Raw genomic sequence first — 24,715 nt, forward strand, 5'->3', positions numbered from 1 at the left:
AGCGAGGACACCCAGGACAGGCCAGAGGGCTGCAGAGGCCAGGGCAGGGCGCAGCAGTGGGAAGAATGGTGGCTCCTGGCTGCTCAGGGCTCCTGTTCTGGGGGTGGCCCCTGCACCGAGCTAGCGTTTGGCTTCACCGAGGACTCTGAAGGTCAAGACAAATTAGTAACACATAGGCTTATCTTTCAAAACACAGCCACGTAAGATGAGGCTAGGGCCTCTGTTTCCCTGAGACTTAGGAAAAGGGCAGAGTTTCCTGAACACCATGGGGATTTCTTATTCTGCCCATGCCAAGGCTACAAGGCAAGTTATCTGGCCGCTCCAAGCCTTGGTTTCCTCTTCTGTGAAACGGGACAACAGTAGTGCCTCCTGTACAGGTATTTGTGGGGTGGGGCATTGATCACAGAATACACAAAACCCAGCATGGGCTGCAGTCCACTGCAGCTGAGGCCTGAGACCTGCTTCTCTCACCCATAGGCCCGCGGCACCCAGGCCCTCATCTGAGCCTGGAGGAACCATGGCCGCTCAGAACGCCAACTGTCTGTGTTTGCCCCAGCAAGGTCCTCAGCGGGCTCAGGAGACTCAGCGCCACTCCCCGCTTCTCCTGCCCCCGATGGCATGGGTGGTATACTTGTCCCCAAACGCCTAGTGGAAGCCATACACAGGACTGTCCAGCCAGGCCTTTTTACTTTCTGGACCCAAACCACAGACCTACACCATGAAGACCTGGGTCAATGGGGCCAGGCTGGACACACAGCGCCCTTCTCAGATTATTCAAAGGAGCCTCTCTCTTCTCTCCTCTCTGAACAGCTCTTTCTAGCTTATATCTGTCCGCGTATATCTGGTGGTTTTTATTCTCTTCATACATGAAAAAACCCCAGGCACTTCCAACTCCCCAGGATGCTAGAACCCATGCAGGGTGTAAAACAAAGGAGACAGGGAAGGTCATGATGAAGCAGGAGAGACGATGCTGAGCACAGGACCGCGAGGGAAGTTCACAGGCACTTAGCGACTGTTTACCAGGAGCGCGGTGCGAGGGGTGGGGGTGGTGAGGAGGGAGGGGGTGCTGGGCGAGTGTGACAGGATTTCACGGGCCGCACATAGCAGGACTGTGTGTGTGGGCATGCACGTGTGTGCATGCACACGTGTGTATGCATGTGTGTGTGTGTGAGTCTGTGTGGCCGTTGCTGAGACGGGGCTGGTCTTCCTGGTAGAGACAGCTTAAATATATAGTCTGAGAGCTGGTGTACCACCTACCAGAAATCTCTGCACAGAGTCTCAACCCCCTGGATTTAGGACGGTGACATAGGAAAGCTGGAAGAGCACAGACTCTCTGTCCCGGCCCCCCTTGCCCCATCCTATGCATAGGGAAACTGAGGCCCCGGGAGGAAGAAGGACTTCCAAAAAAGCAAAGTTTTCTGACCCAGGGGTCCCCGTTAAGACACAGGAGCTCGGGACTTCCCTGGTGGTCCAGTGGTTAAGACTCTGTGCTCCCAATGCAGGGGGCCCGGTTTGGATCCCCGGTTGGGGAACTGGATTCCACATGCTAGAATGACGATTTCTCATGTTGCAAGGAAGATTGGAGATCCCGTGTGCCACAACTAAGATGAGATGCAGCCAAATTAAACAACAACACAATCCCTGGGTCTGGAAGATCCCCTGGAGAAGGGCATGGCAACCCACTCCAGTATTCTTGCCTGGAGAATCCCATGGACAGAGGAGCCTGGGGGGCTACAGTCCAAGGGGTTGAAAAGGAGTCGGACACGACTGAGCAGGGAAAACAAACTGCCTCACCCCTCCCCTCACAAAAACCCCAGGGGCTCTGCAAGGCCTGACCCCTAAAGTCCTTACTGTCAAGGCCCTGGGGGCGACGGTGGTGGGCCACCTCCACAGAAAGCACAGAACCACTGTGGGCAGGATTTGCAGAGTCCAGTCAGAAGGAGGGACCCACAGATATGACCTGGTCAGGCACAGTGAGTGAGGCGGGCTGGGTGTGAGAACCCTCCACTTCTACGGAGACGTGTGCCCGCTTTTTTTGGCAATAGGTCTAACTTCTAGTCTCTCACTTTCACAGGGATGTAGAAACAAGAACGATTTCAGTTTCTTCAGATTAGCCCAGCAAGGGGGATGATCAAAGAGCATGAGAGATGGGCCTCCCTGGTGGCACAGTGGATAAGAATCTGCCTGCCAATGCAGGGGACACAGGTTCGATTCCTGGTCCGGGAAGATCCCACATGCTGCAGGGCAATTAAGTCTGTGCACCATAACTACTGAGCCTGTGTTCTAGCGTCTGAGAGCTGTAACCACTAAGCCCGTGTGCCACAACTCCTGAAGCCCACCCACCCACCTGCCCTAGAACCAGCGAGGCACAACTCCTGAGCCCACATGCCTAGAGCCTGTGCCCTGCGACAAGACAGGCCACCACAATGGGAAGCCCACGTGCCACTTTCTCTAATTAGAAAACCCACATGCAGCAAAGAAGACCCAGTGCAGCAACCAAAAAACAAACTAACAGTACCAAATATCTTAAAAAAAAAAAAAAAAAGCATAAGAGACAATAGGGAGGGGTGGAGACTGTGGCAAACCAGAGACTGCAGGGTCTGTGTGAAGGGGGAAACTGCCATTTAGCCTGTCCAGTTTATCCAGGGAGGGGCAGTATGGCCAGACCTTCTGCTTTTCAAAAAAGAAGCCAGAACTCTATATTCTTTTCATGAGAATTCTCCACCTTTTAAAAAATGTTGTCAATAAATTTGAAGCAGTGAGTCAGGGGGAGTCACTGTTCCACCAGTTTGTGACCTACAATACCAGCAAATGTCCAAGCCTCCCAGGACAGACGGCACCTCGCCTCCAAGTACAGAAGCCCTCCCTCTCTGCTCTGCCTGCTTCTCTGAGCCTCGGCTCCCCCACCTCCCTGCACACAGCACGTATTCCCAGCTGCTCTGAAGGCTGCAGGGAGTCCATGCCCCATGTCCAGGCTGATGTGGCAGAAACAGCAAGTCCTGAATCTGTGGAGGAAACACTGGGGATGATTTAGGTTGGGGGGAGAGGGCAGCTAAGCGCCCTCAAGGAGCTTCCAAAATGCTAATTTCTCAGGAGCAGAGAAAGAAGGAAGGCAGCATAGCAACAACTGGCTCTGGGCAGTGAGCAATCCTGTCTGAAAATAAAACAGTTTACAATCCACAACCGTGGCTCATTAGGAATGAATGGATCTACTGGTATAAATAGCATGCTGCCTTAAGAAGTCAGGAAACAGCATATGCGTTTGATGGAAAAACGGCAGCCACCAAACTGTTTATTAGCTCAGCCGGCTACAGCTCTGTGTTAACGAGACAGAGGTCTCAAGTTCAAAGCTGAGTGGCTGCCTCGATCTTGGGTCATAGAATGTGTCTCCATTCCCCCAGTCCTGGTCACAACATGGGGGCCTAGCTCTGGATACATAGTAACAAGCCTACAGTAAGCTTCTCCTAGTGTCTGAGCTATAGTATCCCTAGTAAAATATCCAGCCTCTGTTTGAGTGCTCCCAGTGACAAAGAGCTCACTATCCTGTAAGATACAAAACACCCAACTCTGTGGTTCAATGGCTATTGAGCAACAGAGACTAATTTCCCCCTGCTCTGTTCCAGCTCTGCTTGTGGGGAAAACAGCCTCAAATTGGGCCTCACTGGCCATACCATCTATAACATCTGACAGGATACAGGCTAGATGCATAAACAGCAGCCTGAGCAGAAGGGAGCTGGGCCAATCACATCCTCCCCAAGTGTGGACACAGGGTCCTGAGAGTGGGAGCAGAGGCTGAGACTGCAGGGTGTGCAGACTTGCAGTCGTGTCCAACTGCTGGGCGAGCAGAGGCTGGGGGATGGAGCTGATCTAAGTGTTCCCTGAGAAGCAGAGGCAGCTGCTACTCTGAGCTCTAGCACCACAGGCCTGGAAAGACCTTCCTGTCCACCCCTGCTCCCGGAAGGCCTTCCTCAGCAGCCTGCCAGCAACCCCTGACTTGAGCTGTCCTTTGTTGTCTCTGTTCTCAGCAGCCCAAAACCCTCGAACCAAGTCCAGGAGCGGAAAGCCAGTGCGTGTGGCAGGAGCGTGGGCCGGGACTTAGGAGCCTGGAGCCCATGTGACCTTGGGCAGATGTCCCCCTCCTCATCCATCACTCAGAGTCAATTTCACGTCCATAACTGCCCCACCGGCTGTTCGGAGCATCAGAGGAGATAATGGCCGTGAGTCAAGGAGCCCTGGCTGAGGCCAACACAGCACCCCTGACTCGGCTTCTCCAGGTGGACAGGAGATGGCGGTGAGAGGGTGGAAAGATTGGCTGAGGGGTCATTCAGGAAGGGAGGCCCCAGGCAAAACATTTGTGGTTGAGCTGAATTAGACCACTCAACCCAAACAACCCCAAAGCTTGCTTTCACTGGACTGCAAACACAGAACACAGTTTAGAATTCTAAAAAATTTTGTTTAAAATCTAGCAAACCAATGAAGTGATAAGGAAACTCTGATTTTTCTTAAAACTACCTAACTGGAACAAATATGAAGCTCAATGTACTTTTCCAGAATAGACCTTGAAGGGAACCCATGTGTTATTCTGTTCAATTCCATCCAGAAAGGCTGTGCTCTGCTCAGGGGAATGATGGGGAAGGGGTGGGAGGGCTCTTGCGGAGGGTCCTGGGAGGGGATTGTGACCCAGGCCTCAGCAGGGAGGGGAGAGTGAGTTTGCCTCATGGCTACTGGGAGCTCAGGCACCTGTCCGCTCAGCTGCGGCTTTCCAGGGTTTAGGGAGGCAGGCAGAGTGGAAAGGCCACCCTGATCTGGCCAGGCCAAAGGGGAGTGATGAAAGCTTTAGGTGATGGGGCCCTGGCCCCAGGAGAGGCGAACACAGCAGAATCTCACTGATCCAGGGGTTGGTGCCCTAGGGCCTCGGCTCTCCAACCCCCATCTTGAAGAAGCACACACATCCAAAAAAACCCTGAGAGCAAGCACTGTATGGACTGGAGACTTGGCTTCCCTGGTGTCTCAGAGGGTAAAGATTCTGCCTCCAAAGTGAAAGACTTGGGTTCCTGGGTTGGGAAGATACCCTGGAGGAGGGCATAGCAACCCACTCGTTATTCTTGCCTGGAGAATCCCATGGAAGAGGAGCCTGGCGGGCTATAGTCCATGGGGTCTCAAAGAGTCAGACACGATTAAGCGACGAACACTTACTTATGTGGGGCTTCAGCTCCATCCCCACCCCATCTCAGGTGTCCAGTAACTGCTGGGAAAGGTGGGCAGAGCAACCACAGGGCAGACGCGGGGCAGTGCTGTCTCCTAGTCACACACTGGGGGATGAAGACAATAAGCCCCATCACATTAAGTATTCTCAGCACTGGAGGTGAAAGTGAAAGTGAAGTCGTTCAGTCGTGTCCAACTCTTTGCAGCCCCATGAACTGTAGCCTACCAGGCTCCTCCATCCATGGGATTTTCCAGGCAAGAATACTGGAGTGGGTTGCCACTTCCTTCTCCAGGAGATCTTCCCAACCCAGGGATCGAACCCGGGTCTCCTCCATTGTAGGCAGACGCTTTACCGTCTGAGCCACCAGGGATGTCCCGGAGCACTGGAGGTAGAGACATACAAAATCCTGTCTGAGAAAAACTGCCACACTTAATGACTTCAGCCAGATCAATTCAGCTCTCCATCAACAGGGAATCAGGCTCCTCTAGCACAAGTACCAGCCTACTTCTATTATGATGCAAGGTTGCAGAAGCAAAAAGCTTAATTTTCTAGCCTCTTCTTTTTTTCTTTATAGTGATGGCTGGAACTGTAGCAACCATCTTGTGGGAAAGAGCACAAGGGAAAGAGCAAGAATTACAAAGACATCTGTCCTGACATAACTGAGCTGCTGAACCAAAGCCTCAGCTGCTTCCTCTAAGCTTTCCAGTATACAAGAAAAAAAAGAAAGTAATCCGTTATTTCCCAAATATGCCAGATTAATATCCCCATTCCCAGCAAATATCTTTCCATACATTGCTCCAAAGTGAGAATCCAGTTGAAAAGAAATAAGCCTTCAAAAGATGTGGCCCAGCTCTAAAGGGATTAAGACCCAAGAGCCCACTGTACCATTTCTACCATTTACATATTATATTTCACAGAGGAACAAAGGGACCTGGGATGCACAAAAACTGACTGTATTTTATTGCTGCCATAAACTTGGAGCAATGACCTGCCAAGGGAAAGTAGCGTGGTGCCCATACCCCAGCTGGATTGATCGGGTGGGAGGGTGGAGCCCTGCCCCCAGAGACAGCCAGGTCAGACCCAGGGCCAGTCACAGGGGGATCTCAGGACACACTGTTTCTCATCCCATCCTGGAGAAGGATGAACGTCCTGCTACGAGTAAGCCTGTATGGGGCTCGCCAAGGGGTTCTGCAGGCAAGTCCTTGACCAAAATCAACACCTCGTGTCCGGAGGAGGGAGAGTGTAGCAAACTCAGGGAGTCAGCCCACCTGTCCTGAGGCACCAGCGCTCTACCAGCTCTGAGTTTAAAGCAGAGGAAAGAAACCCTTCATATCTTTCTCTGACACATCCTTTGTGTTATTTTTAACATTTAGACCTTTAATCTGTCTGCACTGTGTTTCTGGGGACACACAGAATGGGATGGGAATCTAATTATGCTCGCCCTGCTTGTTAAATAAACCAGTTATTTTCCCACTGAAATGAAAAGCTACCTATCTTCAGCTTCCATACATCCTTAGCTCTGTTATTTTTCTATTCTGATCCACTTATCTATATAAAATAGATATTCTATTTATTCTGGTAACAATACCATACTGTTTCTCTTGATTATAGTAATCTACCTTTTGGTTATAGTAACTCTTTAAAAAATTGAAGTATAGCTGACTTACAATGTTTCGGGTGTATAGCAAAGTGATTATATATACTTTTTCAGATTCTTTTCCATTATAGGTTGTTACAACTGTGCTATACAGTAGGTCCTTGTTTATCTATTTATCTTGAAGGACTGGCCCCAGGTAGCAGATGAACACCAGTGCCAACCCAGTCCTACCTCTTGCTTCCCTCACAAACCTTGTGATTGTCCAAGGAGCTTATTTAATTTTCAGTAGCTCCCAGTGTTTGGGGGTGTGCCAAGACCGCTCTAATGGAGAGGATTAGTGAGCACCTAGATCAGGCTGATTGGAAGGCACACCTGCAGGCAGCAGCTTTTAAAGTATGCAAATAAGTCCTGAGGGACTGCAAGCAAAAGGTCCTGTTGGCCACCAGAGCCTTGGGGGTGGAGGAGTGGGGGGAAGGCACCTGCTGGCTTTAGTAAGGCGGACAGGGCACAGGAAAGTGTCAAGAGGACCAGGGAGATGGCAGTTGCCCGGAAAAGGCGGTAAGAGCTAGCAATGTGTATCTGTTAAACTCAAATCCCCAAATTATCCCTCCCCACCTTTCCCCTTTGGTAACCATAGGTTTGTTTTTTATGTCTGAGAGTCTAAGTTTGTTTTCTATGTCTGTGAGTCCATTTCTGTTTTGTAAATAAGTTTACTTGTACCATTTTTAGATTCTACATATAAGTGAACTTGTAAGATATTTGTTTGACTTCATTTAGAATGATAATCTCTAAGTCCATCCATATTGCTGCAAATGTCATTATCTCATTCTTTTTACTCTATGGCCTCCGATAAGATTCCGTGATTTTCTCTGAGTTATAGTCTTTAAAAATTTGTTTCTTGACATTTTACAATTTTTGTTGCAATTATGAATGGATTTTTCCATTTCTACTTCTAATAAGTAGAGTTTAAAATTGTTGATTTTTTACAGCAAATAGTTCACACCAACAGTTGCACAATAGTTTGGTGTAAACTATTGATTTACTTTCTGTCCTGTCACTTTCCAGTTGTCTCATTAATGCCAGTGCGTTGTTTTTGTAGATTATCTTGGTTTTCTTGTATACAATTACATCATCTACAAATAAGATAATTTTTTCTCTTTTTTGGCTGCACCCTATAGCTTGCAGGATCTTAGTTCCCCAACCAGGATCGAACCCAAGCTCTGTGCAGTGGAACTGAGAGGTCCTAACCACTGGACCACCAGGGAATTCCCGAGAATTTTTTCTTTTCCAATAGTAACAAGTAATTTTATTTTCTTGCCTTATTACTTTAGTTAAATACTACAAAATACTGTTGAATGATAGTGATGATGGAGGTATTTTTGACTTGTTCTTTGATAGAACATGGCTTCAGTGCTTTATCAGTTAATGTGATACTTGGTGCTACATTTCTGCTTTTTGGGTAATTTTTGTCATATTTAAGTATATCTTTTTATTCTCACATTGTTTAAACTTTTTATTTAGCAATTTTTTTAACCTTAGGGAGAAAGACATTTAAAAATAAGCTAGAGCCACAAAACAAAACAAAAAGACATACTTAACTTCACAAAAATGAAAAGAAATTGGTTTTAAATGGTAAAATACAATATATATGGAATCTAGAAAAATGGTACTGATGAACCTATTTGTAGGGGAGCAACAGAAATGCAGACACAGAGAGCAAACTTGTGGACTCAGCAGAGGAAGGAGAGGGTGGGGTGAACTGAGTGAGTAGTATTGAAACATCTACATTGCCATACACAAAGACAGCCAGCAGGAATTTACTGTATGAGGAAGGGAGCGCCCCCCAGTACTCTGTGACAGCCTAGAGGGGTGGGATGGGGTGTGAGGTGGGAGGGACGCTGAAGAGGGAGGGGACAAGGCTGATTCATGTCGATGTAAGGCAGGAACATTGTAAAGCAACTATCCTCCAATTAAAAATAAATTTTAAAAAAAGAATGAAAAAAATGGCAAAATGCTATAAGTAAAGACTAAAGTCAAACAAAATGTAAAGTCAAGGAGAAAAATATTTGCAACTCATTTAATATCCCTGCTGCTGCTGCTGCTAAGTCGCTTCAGTCGTGTCCGACTCTGTGCGACTCCATAGACGGCAGCCGGCTAGGCTCCCCCGTCCCTGGGATTCTCCAGGCAAAAACACTGGAGTGGGTTGCCATTTCCTTATCCAATGCATGAAAGTGAAAATAAGGAACATCTATTAATACAAATCATAAGAGGAAATAAACAACATAATAAAAAATGAGCGATGAGTTTAAACAGCCAATTTAAAAAAAGGAAGCTTAAATATCAATAAATTATAAAGATATGAAGAGATGGTCAAATGTAGAAATTTTTAAAATGCAATATCATTTTTTATCTAGTGTATTGGTCAAAATGATAAACATCAATAATATTTATGGCAGGCAAGGATTCAGGTATAAATGGGCACAAAAGGCTATCATTTTCAGAATATAGTCTGGTAATGTCTATTGAAAATTAAAACACACAATTTGTTTTGGAGTACCTGCCCCATGGAAATAGAAGCATCATATACACATAAGGATGTTTCAGTATTGCTCACAGAGGCAAAATGCCAGAAATCATCTGAATGCCCATCAATAGGTGAATAATTAAATCATAAGATATAATATGATAGGATTTTATTCAGCCATTAAAAAGGATACAGTAAAATCTATATCTATTGACCTGGAGGGATGCCTGATATTCTTTTAAGTGAGGAAAAAACCAGCTTGCAGAGTTATGGGTAAGAGCCTATTTTTGTTGTGAAAAACAAAACAAAAAATAACCCTATAGCAAGTATATGGTGGTAGGGACAGGGAGAAAGGGGTTTGGAGATGATGGCAGGCAGAACAGATTTTAATTTTTCATTGACTTTTGAATTGTTTACACTTGTTAAAAATATATCAGGTCTGCTCATGTATTTAAAAATTAACAAAGAAAATTTGAAGGAGGAAGAAAAGGAAGCTGCCTCAGAAACATCAATACATTTCACTTGATTGCTCTGTGGCCTGCAAAGTTCATGGCTTCCGTCTATCGATTCTCTTTTCTCCTCCAAGTGAAGTGCACTGGGGTGGGGGAGACATAAGTGCACTGGCCCCAAAGCAGAGAGACAGACAGAAGAGAGTGTTAGGGAGGGAGGGTCAGAGAGAGGGAGCTGGTGTCACCTCCACATCAGGGACTGTGGGGTGGGAGGGGATGCTGTCTTTGGGGACCCAAGAGACAAGAGCCCCGGAAGAGGGCTGCCTCAGGGGGGCAAGGTGGTTTTCACTGATTCCACGTGTCTCCAAAGAATTGATGCTTTCAAACTGTGGTGCTGGAGAAGACTCTTGAGAGTCCCTTAGAGAGCAAGGAGATCAAACCAGTCAATCCTAAAGGAAAGCAATCCTGAATATTCATTGGAAGGACTGTTACTGAAGCTGAAGCTCCAATACTTTGGCCACCTGATGCGAAGAGCCAAAGACCCTGATGCTGGGAAAGTTTGAGGGCAAAAGGAGAAGGGATCGATGGAGGATGAGACAGTTGGATGGCATCATGGACTCAATGGACATGAATCTGAGCATACTCTGGGAGATGGTGGAGGACAAGGAAGCAGGGGTGCTACGAAGGCCAGGCTTAGCAGGCAGGCTCCAATCTGGACCACAGACTGCAGCTCTGGCCCCAGCCCGCTGCCTGGCACCCAACATCACTGACGATGGGGCTGCAGGTGGCCACTTTCCTATACCCTTATGGTCAGGAGCCTGGGGGGTTTCTTACCTGGTCTGCAGAGGGAGGCCAAGTTCATACTGGAGTAGAGGGGTGACCTCCATGTTGCCTGGCCTGGCTTTGCTGCAAATTCAGTTAATAAGGGATGGCAGATCCAAGCGTGTGGGCCGCTGGCCTCCTCGCCCACATAATTAAAAGGCCATCCGTGTGTCTGTGTGGCTGAGGAGAAGACAAGAGAAGGTCTTGCCCTTCCCCAGGGATGTGTGTGTTTGCGTGTGTGTGCACATGTGCACGTATGTGCCACACCAGGGCTGGAGCAGACAGGGCAGAGAGTCCCCTTTGGGGTAAGGTCTCAAGGCCTCTCCTCCTCAATCTGTGGGAAGCAACATTCCACTCTCCACAGCCTTGTCTCTTTCCTCGGTCACAGAGACACACCCGCCTGGGCTGGGGCAGGAGAAAGCCCCAGCACTGAGGGTGGAAAAGGAACTCCTCTCTGGCTGCCCACTGCCCCCTGCCCCCTGCCTGCCCAGGCCCCACCTGCACTCGCCATGGTCCCCATCAAGACTCATATGTGGTGGCAATGGGCAGTGATGGCAGGGAAGGCCAACTCATGGGAATTAAAAATGCAAACAGTCCAGGAGAATTAGCCAGGAGGGCGCGCTGCAAAAAACCAAGTGATGCTGATAAAAAAATGCCTGGAGAACAGAGGCTGAGCTGTTAATGCTGATTATGTCTGGAAGGGCTGACCTCCAGGGGATTTTTTACCTTGTAAATTATACCATTTGACAACTCTCAAAATTGTATAATAAACATGTCTTACTTTTGTAACAAGACAATCAAAGTCCAAACGATATGAAGACAAATGCCACGTCATAATCCAAAGACAGAGATGTTCAAGAGCCGCTCAAAAGCAGCTGCCAGGCCCACTAACTTGGGTCCATCGCCCCCCAGGGTCAGGATAAGCCCTCATCCCTCTGGCCACCGTGGCTCCTGTAGGTCCTCAGACCCTGAGTCTTGGGCTAGAACTCGGGCACTTCCAGGCACAAGGAGCCAGAGCCCCAAGGGCAGGACCTCACCTTCCGTTCCCAACTTTCCCACACCCAACTGAGACAATCCCTCCCCTTCTCTGGGCCTCAGGCTACTTGTCTATAAAATAGGGCTACAAAATAGCTGCCCTGACAACTTCTGGAGCCTGCTGTGAGACCAAGAGCTTTGAAAATAAAACTGCGAACAGGAAAGCATCATGCAAGCAGTGGAGAGCCATCCACCATGCCTGGCACTGCTGTCAAGACCCGCGATGGTGGCCATTCCCCTTCTGATGCTGGCCACTTAGGGCACACCCACATCAGCTGGCCACCACAAACACCAAGGGGCCCTGGCACACTATCTCTTTGCATTTCAGGACCGGGGAAGCCAGGCGCCCCTTTCTCTGACACATAAGACAAGTGATGAGAAGAGATGGTACCCATCTGCCTTAGAAAGATACATTTTCATCCTTTGCAAGAAACCTCAACTGATATCACATTTCTTCACACATCCACAAGCACTGTGCACAGCAGCCCTGCCCCCAGATTTGCGCTCGGCCGTGACACAGCCCACAGGGGCCCCTCCCACTGGAAGCAGGCACCCTGCTGAGGTCCAGCTGCCCACGTGGTGCAGATAGAGCTGAGGGCACAGAGAGGGACGCAGACCAGTGTGAGCTGCGTGGGGGTGTGGCGAGCATTGAGGCTGGCTGATGAGCCGAATGTTGGCTGCCGTCCCGGGAGAGGGGGCGATGGGGACCTTACCTCTCCCTCGGGCCCAGGTATAGACACGGCTGATCTCAGTGCTTCTGGGCTCTTGCTCTGCTGGCTCCACAGGCAGCGGTCGGAAGGAGGGGTGATCGGCCCGGCCAGGGGTCTTCAGGGGCAGGATGAACTTGGGGATCCCTTTGTAGAACCAGGCCCCCGACCTCTTCCAGACCTGGTCGGGGGAGACATCGGCTCAGAGCACAGGATACAGAGCTCCCTTCCCTGTGCCATGCGCCCCCTACCCCCGAGCCAGCCTTCCCTCCCAGACGGTGCGCAAGAAGCCATTGCCTCCCTCCTGCCCGCCCCTTCCCCTCGAGATTCTGGGCAGACACACAAGAGGCGGGAGGAAGAGCCAGGCTGGCCACAGCCTGGTGTTGGCTGTGGTTTTGGAGAGCTTCTTGGGAGGTGGTCATCCCTGTACAGGGCACAGACAGGCCGGAGCTCAGAGTAAGCCACAGATTAGAATTCAGAGCAGAGACTGCAGTGAGGTCCTGGAACCCTTAACATCTGCTTCAGAAAACGTCAAGTGCTCCATAATCTCTTTCCTGATGAAGGAAATGCTTTCAGGGTATTTGTAAGAAGAGTAGGAGTGTGTGAAGGAAGGCCCTGACATTTTCGGAGAAGAGGAACCTCGGAGAGGGTCAGAGCAGCCATGCTGGGTTTGAATCCTGGATCTGTCATCCCGTAGCCCGGAGATCTGGATGCATTGACTGCCCCCCCACCCCCAGTTTCATCTTCGGCAGGTGGGAGGCAGGAGCAGCGCTGGCTCCCAGGGTGGCCAAGAGGGTCAGGCTCACGTGTGAATGTAAATCCCCACAACCCGGGGCCGGGCACAGAGCAGCCACTCAATAGACATGGTGCCCACAACCCTCACGGTCACCCTCCTCCTCTCATCTGACGAACGTGCAACCAGGGGATCAAGAGGGACAATCTCACATCAGAAGACCAGGACTTCCCTGGTGGTCCAGTGGTTAAGAATCTGCCTGCCAATGCAGGGGACATGGGTTCGATCTCTGGTCCAGTAAGATCCCACATGCCGTGGGACAACTAAGCCCAGTCGCCATAACTACTGAGCCTGTATACCTAGAGCCTGTGCTCCACAACAAGAGAAGCCACCGCAACGAGAAGCCCGAGCCCTGGAACTAGGGAGGAGTCCCCATGCGCCATAACCAGAGAAAGCCCGTTCATAGCACTGCTAACCAGGCACAGTCAAAAATTAATAATAATAATTTTTTAAAAAGTCAGAAGACCAGAGTCTGCCCTCATTCTCTGGAGGACAGAGTTTCCCCTCCCTGACCCTCTGCACCACCCTGCTTCTGTGGGGTGTTAGCAGGGGCTGGGCCAAAAAGACAAAAGAAAAAAAATAAAGAAGAGTCCCTGATCACGCACCACATACTGTACAGTGGGAAGCACTCAAGTAAACCAAGCTGTTACTGCAGGACTTCTCAGAGCCTTTTAACACAAAAAACGTGCACAATGATCTCCAACAGGGCAAAAGGAGACGTAGTGCTTCCCACGTGGAACCTACCCAGCAAGTTTTCCTACAGAAACTCAGTCCTGGTGACGGGTCTCCAAAACCTTAACTGTCGCACTTCATGGTACAGCACTTCCTGTTCACTCGTGGATTGACGTGTGCCTGTTTTTCCAAGTAGATGGCAGTTACCTCCTTACGCTCCAGAGTGACAGCCACAGGACCACGGAGTCCAAACCCTGTCCCAGGCACGAGTCACTCAGCCCTCCCTTCCAGCTTCCCTGTGCAGAAGGGCCTGTTTTTGGGTGTGGCTCCTGAATAACATAATAATGTTACGTTCTGTCCCTTGGTGGCTCAGACGGTAAAGAATACGCCTGCAATGCAGGAGACTGGGGTTCAATCCCTGGGGCAGGAAGAGCCCCAGGAGGAGGAAATGGCAGCCCACTCCAGTATTTTTGTCTAGAAAATCCCATGGACGGAGGAGCCTGGTGGGCTACAGTCCAGGGGGTCACAGAGAGTCAGACATAACTGAGTGACTGACACTACACTTGAATAACACAGAACCCATCTAGCGGGATGAATGCTTCATGGAGCCACCTTAGAAAGCTCTTTCTGATCCTCTCGCAGCCCTCCTACAATATGTATTCATTTCTTTGAATCGGTAATGTACGCACAAGATCTAAAATTCACAAAGTGTGAAATCAAAATGTCTCCTCCCCCATTCCCAGAGGCATCCAGTGATACCGGTTCCTTGAGGACATTCTATTATTATCCCCATTTTCCAGATGAGAAAACTGAGGTTTAGACAAATTAAGCAACTTGCCCAATGCCAGTTCACCATTCTGTTGGCCTCTACTTCACACCAGAGGTCCTAAAGTCTCATCTCAACAGTCTAAAGATGTGCGGCAGGGGCTCTCTAAATTGTGGCTGTGAGTGATAAATCCTCAGTAGGTCAATCATCAGCGTCATGGACACCAAGGGTCTGGATGCTTAGAGGGCAGGGAAGTGCCACAGAGGGAGAGGAAATAAACACAAGCAGTCACTGTCAAGGCCACCCTGTTCCTGCAGAGCTGCTGCGTGGCTCCTGAGACCAGGTGCCCAAGCCCAACAGGCCATGGGGAAGCTGGCGAGGGGCTTACTTGGCCTCCCTCTGCTAAGCGGAGGCCTGGGCATCCAACAGTGCTGGCATTGCCTGCCCTCCCCTGGCACCCAACCTACTGCCTCCACATGTGTGAGCCTCAGGGAGACCAAGTGAGGCAAACCCTCTGTGACTGGTGGGGTCTGGGCAGGCTTAGGACCTGCATTGCACTGCCTCCCTAAACAGCCATGGTTGCTGCTTTGTCTTTTTTTATTTATATTATTCCTGAGAAATACATACAGAGCAAGCAAAATTAGGGTCTTCCCTCACAGCTCAATTGGTAAAGAATCCTCCTGCAATGCAGGAGAGCCCGGTTTGATTCCTGGGACAGGAAGATCTGCTGCAGAAAGGATAGGCTACCCACCCCACTATTCTTGGGCTTCCCTCGTGGCTCAGCTGGTAAAGAATCCACCTGCAATGCAGGAGACCTGGCTTCAGCTTCAATCTCTGGATTGGGAAGGTCCCCTGGAGAATGGAAAGGCTACCCACTCCAGGATTCTGGCCTGGAGAATTCCATGGACTGCATAGTCCATGGGGTTGCAGAGTCAGACACGACTACACGACTTTCACTCACTCACTCACTGGTAGCTCAGCTGGTAAAGAGTCTGCCTTCAATGAGGGAGACCTGGGTTCTATCCCTGGGTTGGGAAGATGCCCTGGAAAAGCGCATGGCAACCCACTCTAGTATTCTTGCCCAGAGAATCCCATGGACAGAGGAGCCTGGCAGGCTACAGTCCATGGGGTTGCAGAGAGTCGGACATGACTTATCAACTAAACACAGCACAGCATGTACAAAATTAGGACAATAACAAGAGAGCATAACGAAGACAGCCACGCAGATAGAGCCCTGCTCAACACTGGGCTGTGAGTTCTCCTACACCCTTCCCTGGGCATGTACCCAATTCAGTCTCCTCCCCCTTCCTTCCTTCCTTTTTTGGGAGAATAAATCATGTAGACGCTATTCTATGATACTTAACTATATATCATAGCAGTTGTTCTGTGTTAATAAATACTGTAATGGTCTCTATATCAAACTATGGTTTGGATTTATTAAACTTAGTTAAATCACCCTCCGCCCCACCATTGGATGAATGTTTAAATTGTTTCCTATTTTTCACGCTTCTGAACAGCACTGCAACCAACACCCTGACACACCCACCAAGAGACAGGCTTCGGATACTGCCTGAGGAAGTATTCCCAGGAGATGAACTGCTGGGTCAAAGGATGTGTGTTCATTAAGATGACACATATTGTCAGCCTGCTCTCCAGGAAGAAAAGTCAGTTCCCCAGTGGGGCAGGACCCCACACTATGCTCTAAATTTACCCTCTAAACCATTTCTAAGTATACAGTTCAGTAAGTTAAGGACATTCACACTGTTGGGTAGCCCATCTCCAAAACTCTATCTTGTAAAACTAAAACTTTACCCATGAAACAAGTCCCCATTCCCTTCTCCCTCTGGGCCTGATGACCACTGTTCTACTTTCTAGGAATTAAGTGGAATCATACAGTATTTGTCTTTTTGAAGTATATACAGTATTTGGCTTATTTCACTGAGCGTAATGCCCTTAGGGTTCATCAGTATGGGACTTCCTTCTTTTTTGAGGCTGAATAATATTGTTTTATGTACATATCACATTTTCTTTATCCACTCATCCACCATTGGATACTGGGTTGCTTCCACCTTTTGGTAAGTCCTTTATTTATTTATTTAACATTTTGTCTATACCATGAGGCATGTGGGAATCTTAGTTTGATCCCCGATCAGAGATCAAAGCTGTGTCCCTTGCACTGGAAGCACAAAGTCTTGGACAGCCAGGTAAGTCCCTTGGCTGGTCCTTTATTTTTATCTGTCTCTCCCACAAAAGTCTAACACTCAGTGGGGAGGCCCAGGGCACCTCTGCTCACTGTTGATCTTCAAGCTCCTGGAACACATCTGACACACAGTAGGTGCTCCATTAACATTGGCTGAACGACTGAATTGGCAGGCATGGGTTGCTCGCTGGAGCTTGTCCCAATCCATAAGGTCTGGCGCCTTCCTGGGGATGGGGCCTGAGGGTTTCATCCAAGTTCTTGTAATTAATCAAGTGGATTTGCCACTTCATATTTAAGAGGAATAAACAGGGAGTGCCTAGCAGGACGTGCCAGTGAGCCTTCCTGACTCGTGACCTCCAGGGCACAAGGCAGCCACGTGTTCCCAGTCTTTCCTCAAGTACCAGGGAGACCCACAGCCCCAGTTGCCCCTGCCTGCCCTGGCACATCACAGCCAGCGGGACTCACACCATCAGCTTCACTTCCTGTTGCAATGATCCACCCTATCACCCACTTAAAAAACATTCATCAGTCAAATTCTTTTGGAAAACAGGATAAAGAGCATAGGATCCAAAATATTAGATTAAATTGCATGAAACTGTTGCTATTCAACCTATTTTTTTTGTATTTAACTATTTTTGACCTGTAAAAACCCTTGCCAATTTCATACAATTCACCCCAATATTTATGTTCAGCAGGGGCCATGGCCCTACAGGTCTGCCGGGCCTGCAGTGCCTCCCTGGGGTCTAGTGGGCAGGTGAGTTCAGTTCACTGGGCTTCAGTCTGTCTGTTTCTGCTGCAGTCCCAGTGGAAGGCTGGATACTACTGAGATGGGCAGAGATCAGACAGACTGGCTGAGGATCCCGGACCAGCTAAAGGAGCAGCACTTTCTGATAACTCCAGGTGGGAGGCGGGGTGGGGGGAGGGAGAGGGTAGGGGGGGTCAGGTGAGAGCACACAGGCACGTAACCTGGTATGCGAGGCACATGATGTACAGGTGCATTCAAGACACTGTCCGGGTTTTGGAAAATGCCTTCTGCGTGGGAGAGCTGGACTGGTAAGGGGTGGAGAATCCCAGTTCTGATCAGCCATCTCCCCTCCCCCCACACCAGCCCATACCTGTCCTCACTTTCTCTTTCCTCACTGCCCCGCCCACAGCCCTCCCCTGCAAAACAGACCGAAGGAGCTTTTCATCACGTGATTTCTGCTCTGTGCATCCAAGCCCATCACCCACAGTCAAGCATCAATATTTGACCCTCTCCCCAAGAACAGTGTTGGGAAGAGCGCTCCATGGAAATTAACCCGCTACAGATGGGGCAAACCTTTGCTTTCTAGAGAAGCCATGAGATTCTCCAGAGTCCTGCTCTGTTCCTCACGTGTGGTTCACTGTGATAAAGGCAGCAAAACACCCAGCCTTGGGAACGCCATTTAATGAGGAAAGACCCACACAGCCCCCGTGGCACTTGCAGGAGGTGGGGGGTAGGGGGTGGGTGGTGGGTGGCCTCAGCCTTAAATCCTCCCCGAGCACTGCTCAGCGCTCTGAGCTCTTCTTCGAGGCGTTCATTCCGATTTCAGCTCACGGCCAAGCTGACTGCAGATACTGGTGGATATTAGCCAAGCTGTTCCCAGGGAATTTTAATTACCATGATAACAATCGCTCATCATCGGCATTTCCTAAAGGGCGCTGGCTGGAGAAGGTGGTAATTGACAGACCCTGTTGGATAGGAGGGCAGGCGGGGATTGGGGGGGAAGGGCCTGGGGGAAGATGAGAGGGCGGGGCGGCCTAAAACCTCTGACCCTGTCCACTGCTCTGCCTTCCCTGTGTTACCGCCTCTCCCCACCTCAAGAGTGTGCATATGTGAACTCAGGTGAGCTGTTCATGCTCTCTGCCCGTCACCCCATGGATCGTCTGTGGTCTTTGACATGATGTTCCTTCCACCTGGAGTGCCCTTCATCCTGGGCTCCAAGAGGCAGGGACGCTTCGCCATGGGAGCCTTCTGGGACATTCTGTGCAGAGTCAGGGCGCCTCTGCTGCCATAGCCCCTCATCCAGCTCAGGAGCTCAGGCTCTTCTAGAGCAGGCTGTGCTAGAATCATCACATCGCCCCCACCCATTCCCTGGACCCAGCAGGGAGCCTGTGCTGACTGAGGGACTGAATGAACAAACCAAGAAGGCAAAGCAAACGAACTGCCCCCAGGGGACAGAGCGTGGGACTCTGCCTTCAGGGAGACCGTGTTCTGTTTGCTTAACAAGCTCCAGTCTTGAAAAGCCACGTGAAATGGCCCATTATTGGGTGGCTCTCAAAGGGTCAACCCAACCTGGCAGGGAGACAGCACAGCCCTCCCTACCCTATTACCTGAACAAAAACATACACGCACACACGCAGGTGTGCACACATACACATTCTCCCTACCCCATTGCCTAAACACGCGTACACACACACGCACGCACACACACACCCACACACCCACCCCTGCTGACCTCTCAGGAGCTCTAAAAGGCAGTCTAGACTCTACGGCAAAGCCAGTAAGAGCCCAGACCTCAGTGCCCCCCTTCACCCCCAGCCTAGTTTCCAGCCTCCTCTCTCCCTCACACCCGGGGGTCAGCCGACACAGCCATGCCCACTCCTGGACCACACTAAGCTGTCTCATGCTTCCAGACCTTTTTACAAGCAGATCCTTCCTCCTTCCCTGGGCTGGGATAATGAAATCCAGCCTTTAGGAAAGTGCTTTTATCCAGAAGCTTCCACAGCGTCGTGCAGGTCTCTCACCGCAGTGCTCACACACTGTCGGGAATGCCTATTTTCCTGTTTCTTTCACCAGATTGAAAATGCCCTGCCGGCAGGGGCCCCCGAGGTCAGCCAGCACCTGCTATCACACGCAAGATGCCCAACAGATACACATCAGCTGAGACTCCTGAACGTGTGTCCAGATTTCAAGGCTTTAAGTAACCCAGGTTACTTATGAGACGCACAGAATCTCAGAGGGCGCTATGGGCTGAACTGTGGCCTATCCGCAAATTCACATGTTGAAGCCGTAACCTCCAAAGTGATGATATTTAGGGATGAGGACCTTTGGGAGGTAATTGGGTTCAGATGAGGTCATAAAGGTGGGGCTCTCATGATGGAATTTTCTTTTAACTTTATTTTATATTGAAAGTGAAAGTTGCTCAGTCGTGTCTGACTCTTTGCGACCCCATGGACTATGCAGTCCATGGCATTCTCCAGGCCAAAATACTGGAGTGGGTAGCCTTTCCCTTCTCCAGGGGATCTTCCCAACCCAGGGATCGAACCCGGGTCTCCCGTATAGCAGGTGGATTCGTTACCAGCTGAGCCACAAGGGAAGCCCAAGAATACTGGAGTGGGTAGCCTATCCCTTCTCCAGCGGATCTTCCTGACCCAGGAATCGAACTGGGGTACTTCGGGATGGGCTCCAGCAAAACACAAGGGAAAAACAAGAAAGAGGAAGATAAAGTCCTGGAACAGTGTCTTCAACTTAGGAAGTGAGTCAAAGGGAAATGCCATGAAGACGGCGCTCAGTAAGTAGCACAGGCTGGAGCTAGAAAAGGGTCTGGCGGGGTTTCTGACAGGAAAAGGCAAGGTAAAGTCAAGAAGCTGCATAAAAAGACAAAGAGTTTCATTATTCTTTTATCAGTGAGAAAAAAGGTTAATAAAAAAACTCCAGGAAAAACTAAAAATCATACCAGAAAGTCATGATCCAAATATTCGGTAACTCAAAATGTGACATGGTGTTAAGACATGAAGAGTTAAAAATATACTAGGAACATTTTCCTTTGGAAATGTCCAGGTATCATGTATTATCAAAACGGGGGGACTTCCCTGATGGTGCAGACTCCGTGATCCCAATACAGAAGGCACTGGTTTGATTCCCTGGTTGGGGAAGATCCCACAAGCTGTGCGGCTTGGCCAAAAGAAAAATAAATAAATAAATGTAAAAATAAATAAAAGAGCAACAACAGTGTTTTGTTTAAAAAGTCATGGCAGGAGCCAGCACATGAACTAACACAAGTGGTCTGTATGTGATGGGCTGGGTGAGGGAGGTGACTATCTGGCCCCTGCCTTTCTCCAGCATAAGCCCATCAGCACAACTGGATTTTTAAAAAAAAGCACAGGCAGGTATTACTTTGATTTAAGTTGAAGTGTAACAGATTGGTAATTGGATGTCAATGTTATTAAATCCCTGGGCTGCTTGGCAGATGGACACATGGGGAGTCAGAACACTCTATGGCTGGTATATTGAATCTGGATGTGCTTAAGGGAGAAAAGCTGATAGAAAAGGAAAGCAGTAATTAAAATTTTTGTAGCGGAGCAAGATGGGAAGGCTTTGTCAAGTTATGGTTAGTCTGAAAATACCAGTATGAGTTCTCAACACTGATCTTTCTACCCCTGCAGAAAGACAAGCTTCCTCTCCAATGTCACTGCCCCCACCTCACCTCCAGGAGTCAGAATTCTGACAATGAGAAAGCCCTGGGCAGCGTTTTAAAGGGAACCAGGGCTTCCCTGATAGCCTCAGTTGGTAAAGAATCTGCCTGCAATGCAGGAGATGCTGGCTTAATTCCTGGATCAGGAAGATCTGCTGGAGAAGGGATAGGCTACCCACTCCAGTATTCTTGGGCTTCCCTTGTGGCTCAGTTGGTATAGAATCCGCCTGCAATGTGGGAGACCTGGGTTCGATCCCTGGGTTGGGAAGATCCCCTAGAGAAGGGAAAGGCTACCCATTTGAGTATTCTGGCCTAGAGAATCCCATGGGCTGTATAGTCCATGGGGTCGCAAAGAGTTGGACATGACTGAGTGACTTTCACTTCACTTCAGGGCTTCCCAGCATAAAGGCAGGGAGAACTGGATCCCTCGGAAAACAGGAAGGGCCTGGGGCACCATGCTATTAGTTGGAAGAGACGCTGCTCTCAAGACTGCTGGGCAGCGCCCTCTGACCAGGTTTCAGTGGTGACAAGCTGATTTTGGAAAGCCATGGTTACTGCTGACGGTGACAAGCTGATATCGAGCAAGGCACACGAGATGTGCTAAGGTAATGTGCACATGTGTTTTCAGTATTATTTTATGCCAGAAACGCTATCTGCCCAGTCAAACCAGGTTAAGACCACCCGACTTCACAGCTAGCTTTGTTGTTTAGTTGTTAAGTTGTATCCGACTCTTTGCGACCCTGTGGACTGCAGCCTGCCAGGCTCCTCTGTCCATGCGATTCTCCAGGCAAGAATACCGGAGTGGGTTCCCATTTCCTCCTCCAGGGGATCTTCCCGACCCAGGGATCGAACCCATATCTCCTATGACTTCTGCACTGGCAGGTGGACACTTTGCCACTGAGCCACTTGGGAAGCCCAAACAACTACCTTTACGGCTACCCTATTCAAGCGGGATGGAGACTTGGCATTTATGACACGTGAGTGGACTGTAGCATGGATGTGACTGTGTAGGTTTATTTAGGGTGAGGAGTGAGGGGCAGGATCAGGTTGCAAGCTCATGTTACACGTGTATAACCAGAGGCAGCCCATGGAAACGGCATCACTGCTATTCTATGTGCCAAGGATGACATCTCCTCCCGCCTCTATAATCAGAAAGGGCTATGCTTCTCATCACCCAAAGGTGCGTGAATCCTATCGGCAAAAACTGAAAAGAGATGCATCCAATCTGCCTAAAAAATGGCTCAAAAGTCTCGTTCATTTGACCAACAGATGAGTTAAAATAAGCTCCAGGGACTTTGCTGGTGGTCCAGTGGCTAAGACTCTGCACTCCCAATGCAGGGGCCCTGGGTTGGATGCCTGGTCAGGGAACTAGATCCCACATGCCACAACTAAGACCCGGTGCAGCCAAGTAAAGTGCTAACTAACAACTGAGGTGTAGGGGAAAGTTAAGGGAGGCCTCTCCCAGGAGTATTTGCATATTTGCAATTTAAAGATTAACGCCTGAAAACATATCAGGTGTGTGTGTGTGTGCACGTGCGTGCATGTGTGTGTGCTGGTGAGCCAGTGAGAAAGTCCCCATCATCCCCCAACCCACCCTAGGGCCCCAGTCAGAGTGAACAAGCTCCTCCTGCCAAGAAAATACAACCCCACCTTCCTGAGTATTGTTAGTTGCCTTTCAGGCTCTGCCTACGGGGGCCAGGCCTGAGCCTCACCCAGAGAAATTAAGCTCCAGCAAAGCCAGAGAGCACACACCTGCCCCTTCTTCTACCTCCCCACCCACACGAGCAGCTCCTCGCTCAGCCCTGCAGTGGGAGCCCTCCCCAAGGCCTGAGCAAATTTCCCCTTCATTTCAAGTGGGTTTTTGAGCAACCAGGTCAGCCTGGGTGGCAGGCAATTGCTAGCCTAGCGGAAAAGAAAAAAAAAAAAGCACCCACAGAATATGTCTTCTTGCTGCAATCTGTTTTCTTGACAGATAATTGAAACACCTTGGTTAGATTATTTCAAAACTGGAGGAAATGCGGTGGCTGCCATTAACTCCTGGTGAGGGGTTCTTGGAGGCGAGGTTTCTGCACAGTGACTGGTGAGGAACGTTTGGCAGCTCCAGAGGGAGGTGGCATCCAATAAGGGCTCGTGATGGTTGTGGAGCAAGTGCCCCGGAGTCAGAGAGAAAATCTGGGACAGGCAGGCCAACCTTCAGCTCTGGCCTCACCCTCTCCCCCGGCCCCCGGGGGCACCTCCCCCCCTCCCCAGCCCTTGCATCTCCCAGATCATCTGCAGCATGGAAAGGTCCCTAGAAGTCACTGAGAACAGAGCCCCCTGTCTTCCTTCTCTTTCTGGTTCCAGAGAGACTGTGTTCTCCTTGGTCTAGGATGGTCTTGCAAGTGTAACAAATCCACAGAGAAGAATGACGCTTTCACTACTGCTCTGTTGTTTTTGCTCAGCTGCTAAGTCGTGTCCGACTCCATGACCCCTTTGGCTGCGGTACGCCAAGCTCCCCTGTCCTTCACTATCTCCCAGAGTTTGCTCGGATTCATGTCCATTGAGCCAGTGATGCCATCCAATCATCTCATCCTTTGTCGCCCCCTTCTCCTCCTGCTCTCAGTCTTTCCCAGCATCAGGATCTCTTCCAGTGAGTCTGGTTTTCATATCAGGTGGCCAAAGTATTGGAGCTTCAGCATCAGTCCTTCTAATGAATATTTGGGGTTGGTTTCCTTTAGGACTGACTAGTTTGATCTCCCCACAATTCAAGGGACTCTCAAGAATCTTCTCCAGTGCCACAATTTGAAAACATCAATTCTTTGGTGCTCAGGGTTCTTTATGGTCCAACTCTCACATTCATACATGACTACTGGAAAAACCATAGCTTTGTTTAGATGGATCTCTGTCGGCAAAGTGATATCTCTGCTTTTTAATATGCTGTCTAGGTTTGTCATAGCTTTTCTTCCAAGGAACAAGCGTCTTTGAATTTCATGGCTGCAATCACTGTCCACAGTGATTTTGGAGCCCAAGGAAATAAAATCTGTCACTGCTTCCACTTTTTTCCCTTCTATTTGCCATGAAGCGATGGCACCAGATGCCATGATCTTAATATTTATTTGACTGCACCTGTCTTAGCTGCGTCATGCGGGATCTCTCATTGTGGTACACAGGTTTAGGTGCCCTGCCTCATGTGAAATCTTCCAGGACCAGGGATTGAACCCGAGGCCCCTGCATTGGAAGGTGGATTCTTAACCACTGGACCACCAGGGCAGTCCCTTCCACAACTGTTCTTAATTACTTGCTTTGCCAACATTGTCCACCCACCTCCTTTTACTCTTCATTTGCATGCAGCATGAAATCCCTTTGCATACCAAATATTTAACTATCTTCCCTGTTCCAGCACAGATCTGAGAGAGGGCAAGTGAGCCATGGTGGTGTTTGGCTCCAAAGCCAGCCTCTGTTCCCAGATGGAGTGGGCTGTGCATGGGAAATGAATAGGGCTGGAATCAGAAAATTGGACAGGCCAATT

The 24,715-nt window shown here is 49.4% G+C and overlaps 1 protein-coding gene across 3 annotated transcripts in view; it reads right to left on the reverse strand.

The window, feature by feature from the left end:
* Positions 1–24,715, reverse strand: part of RPH3AL (rabphilin 3A like (without C2 domains)) — a 137,224-nt gene that overhangs the window by 13,381 nt on the left and 99,128 nt on the right. For all 3 annotated transcript variants that reach the window (XM_040243814.1, XM_040243815.1, XM_040243813.1), the window contains one exon: positions 12,347–12,521. In XM_040243814.1, coding sequence (XP_040099748.1) covers positions 12,347–12,521 — 175 coding nt within the window. The remainder of the gene's footprint in view (positions 1–12,346; positions 12,522–24,715) is intronic.

The sequence above is a fragment of the Oryx dammah genome, unplaced genomic scaffold, assembly GCF_014754425.2.
Source record: "Oryx dammah isolate SB20612 unplaced genomic scaffold, SCBI_Odam_1.1 HiC_scaffold_8, whole genome shotgun sequence".
Lineage (NCBI taxonomy): Eukaryota > Metazoa > Chordata > Mammalia > Artiodactyla > Bovidae > Oryx > Oryx dammah.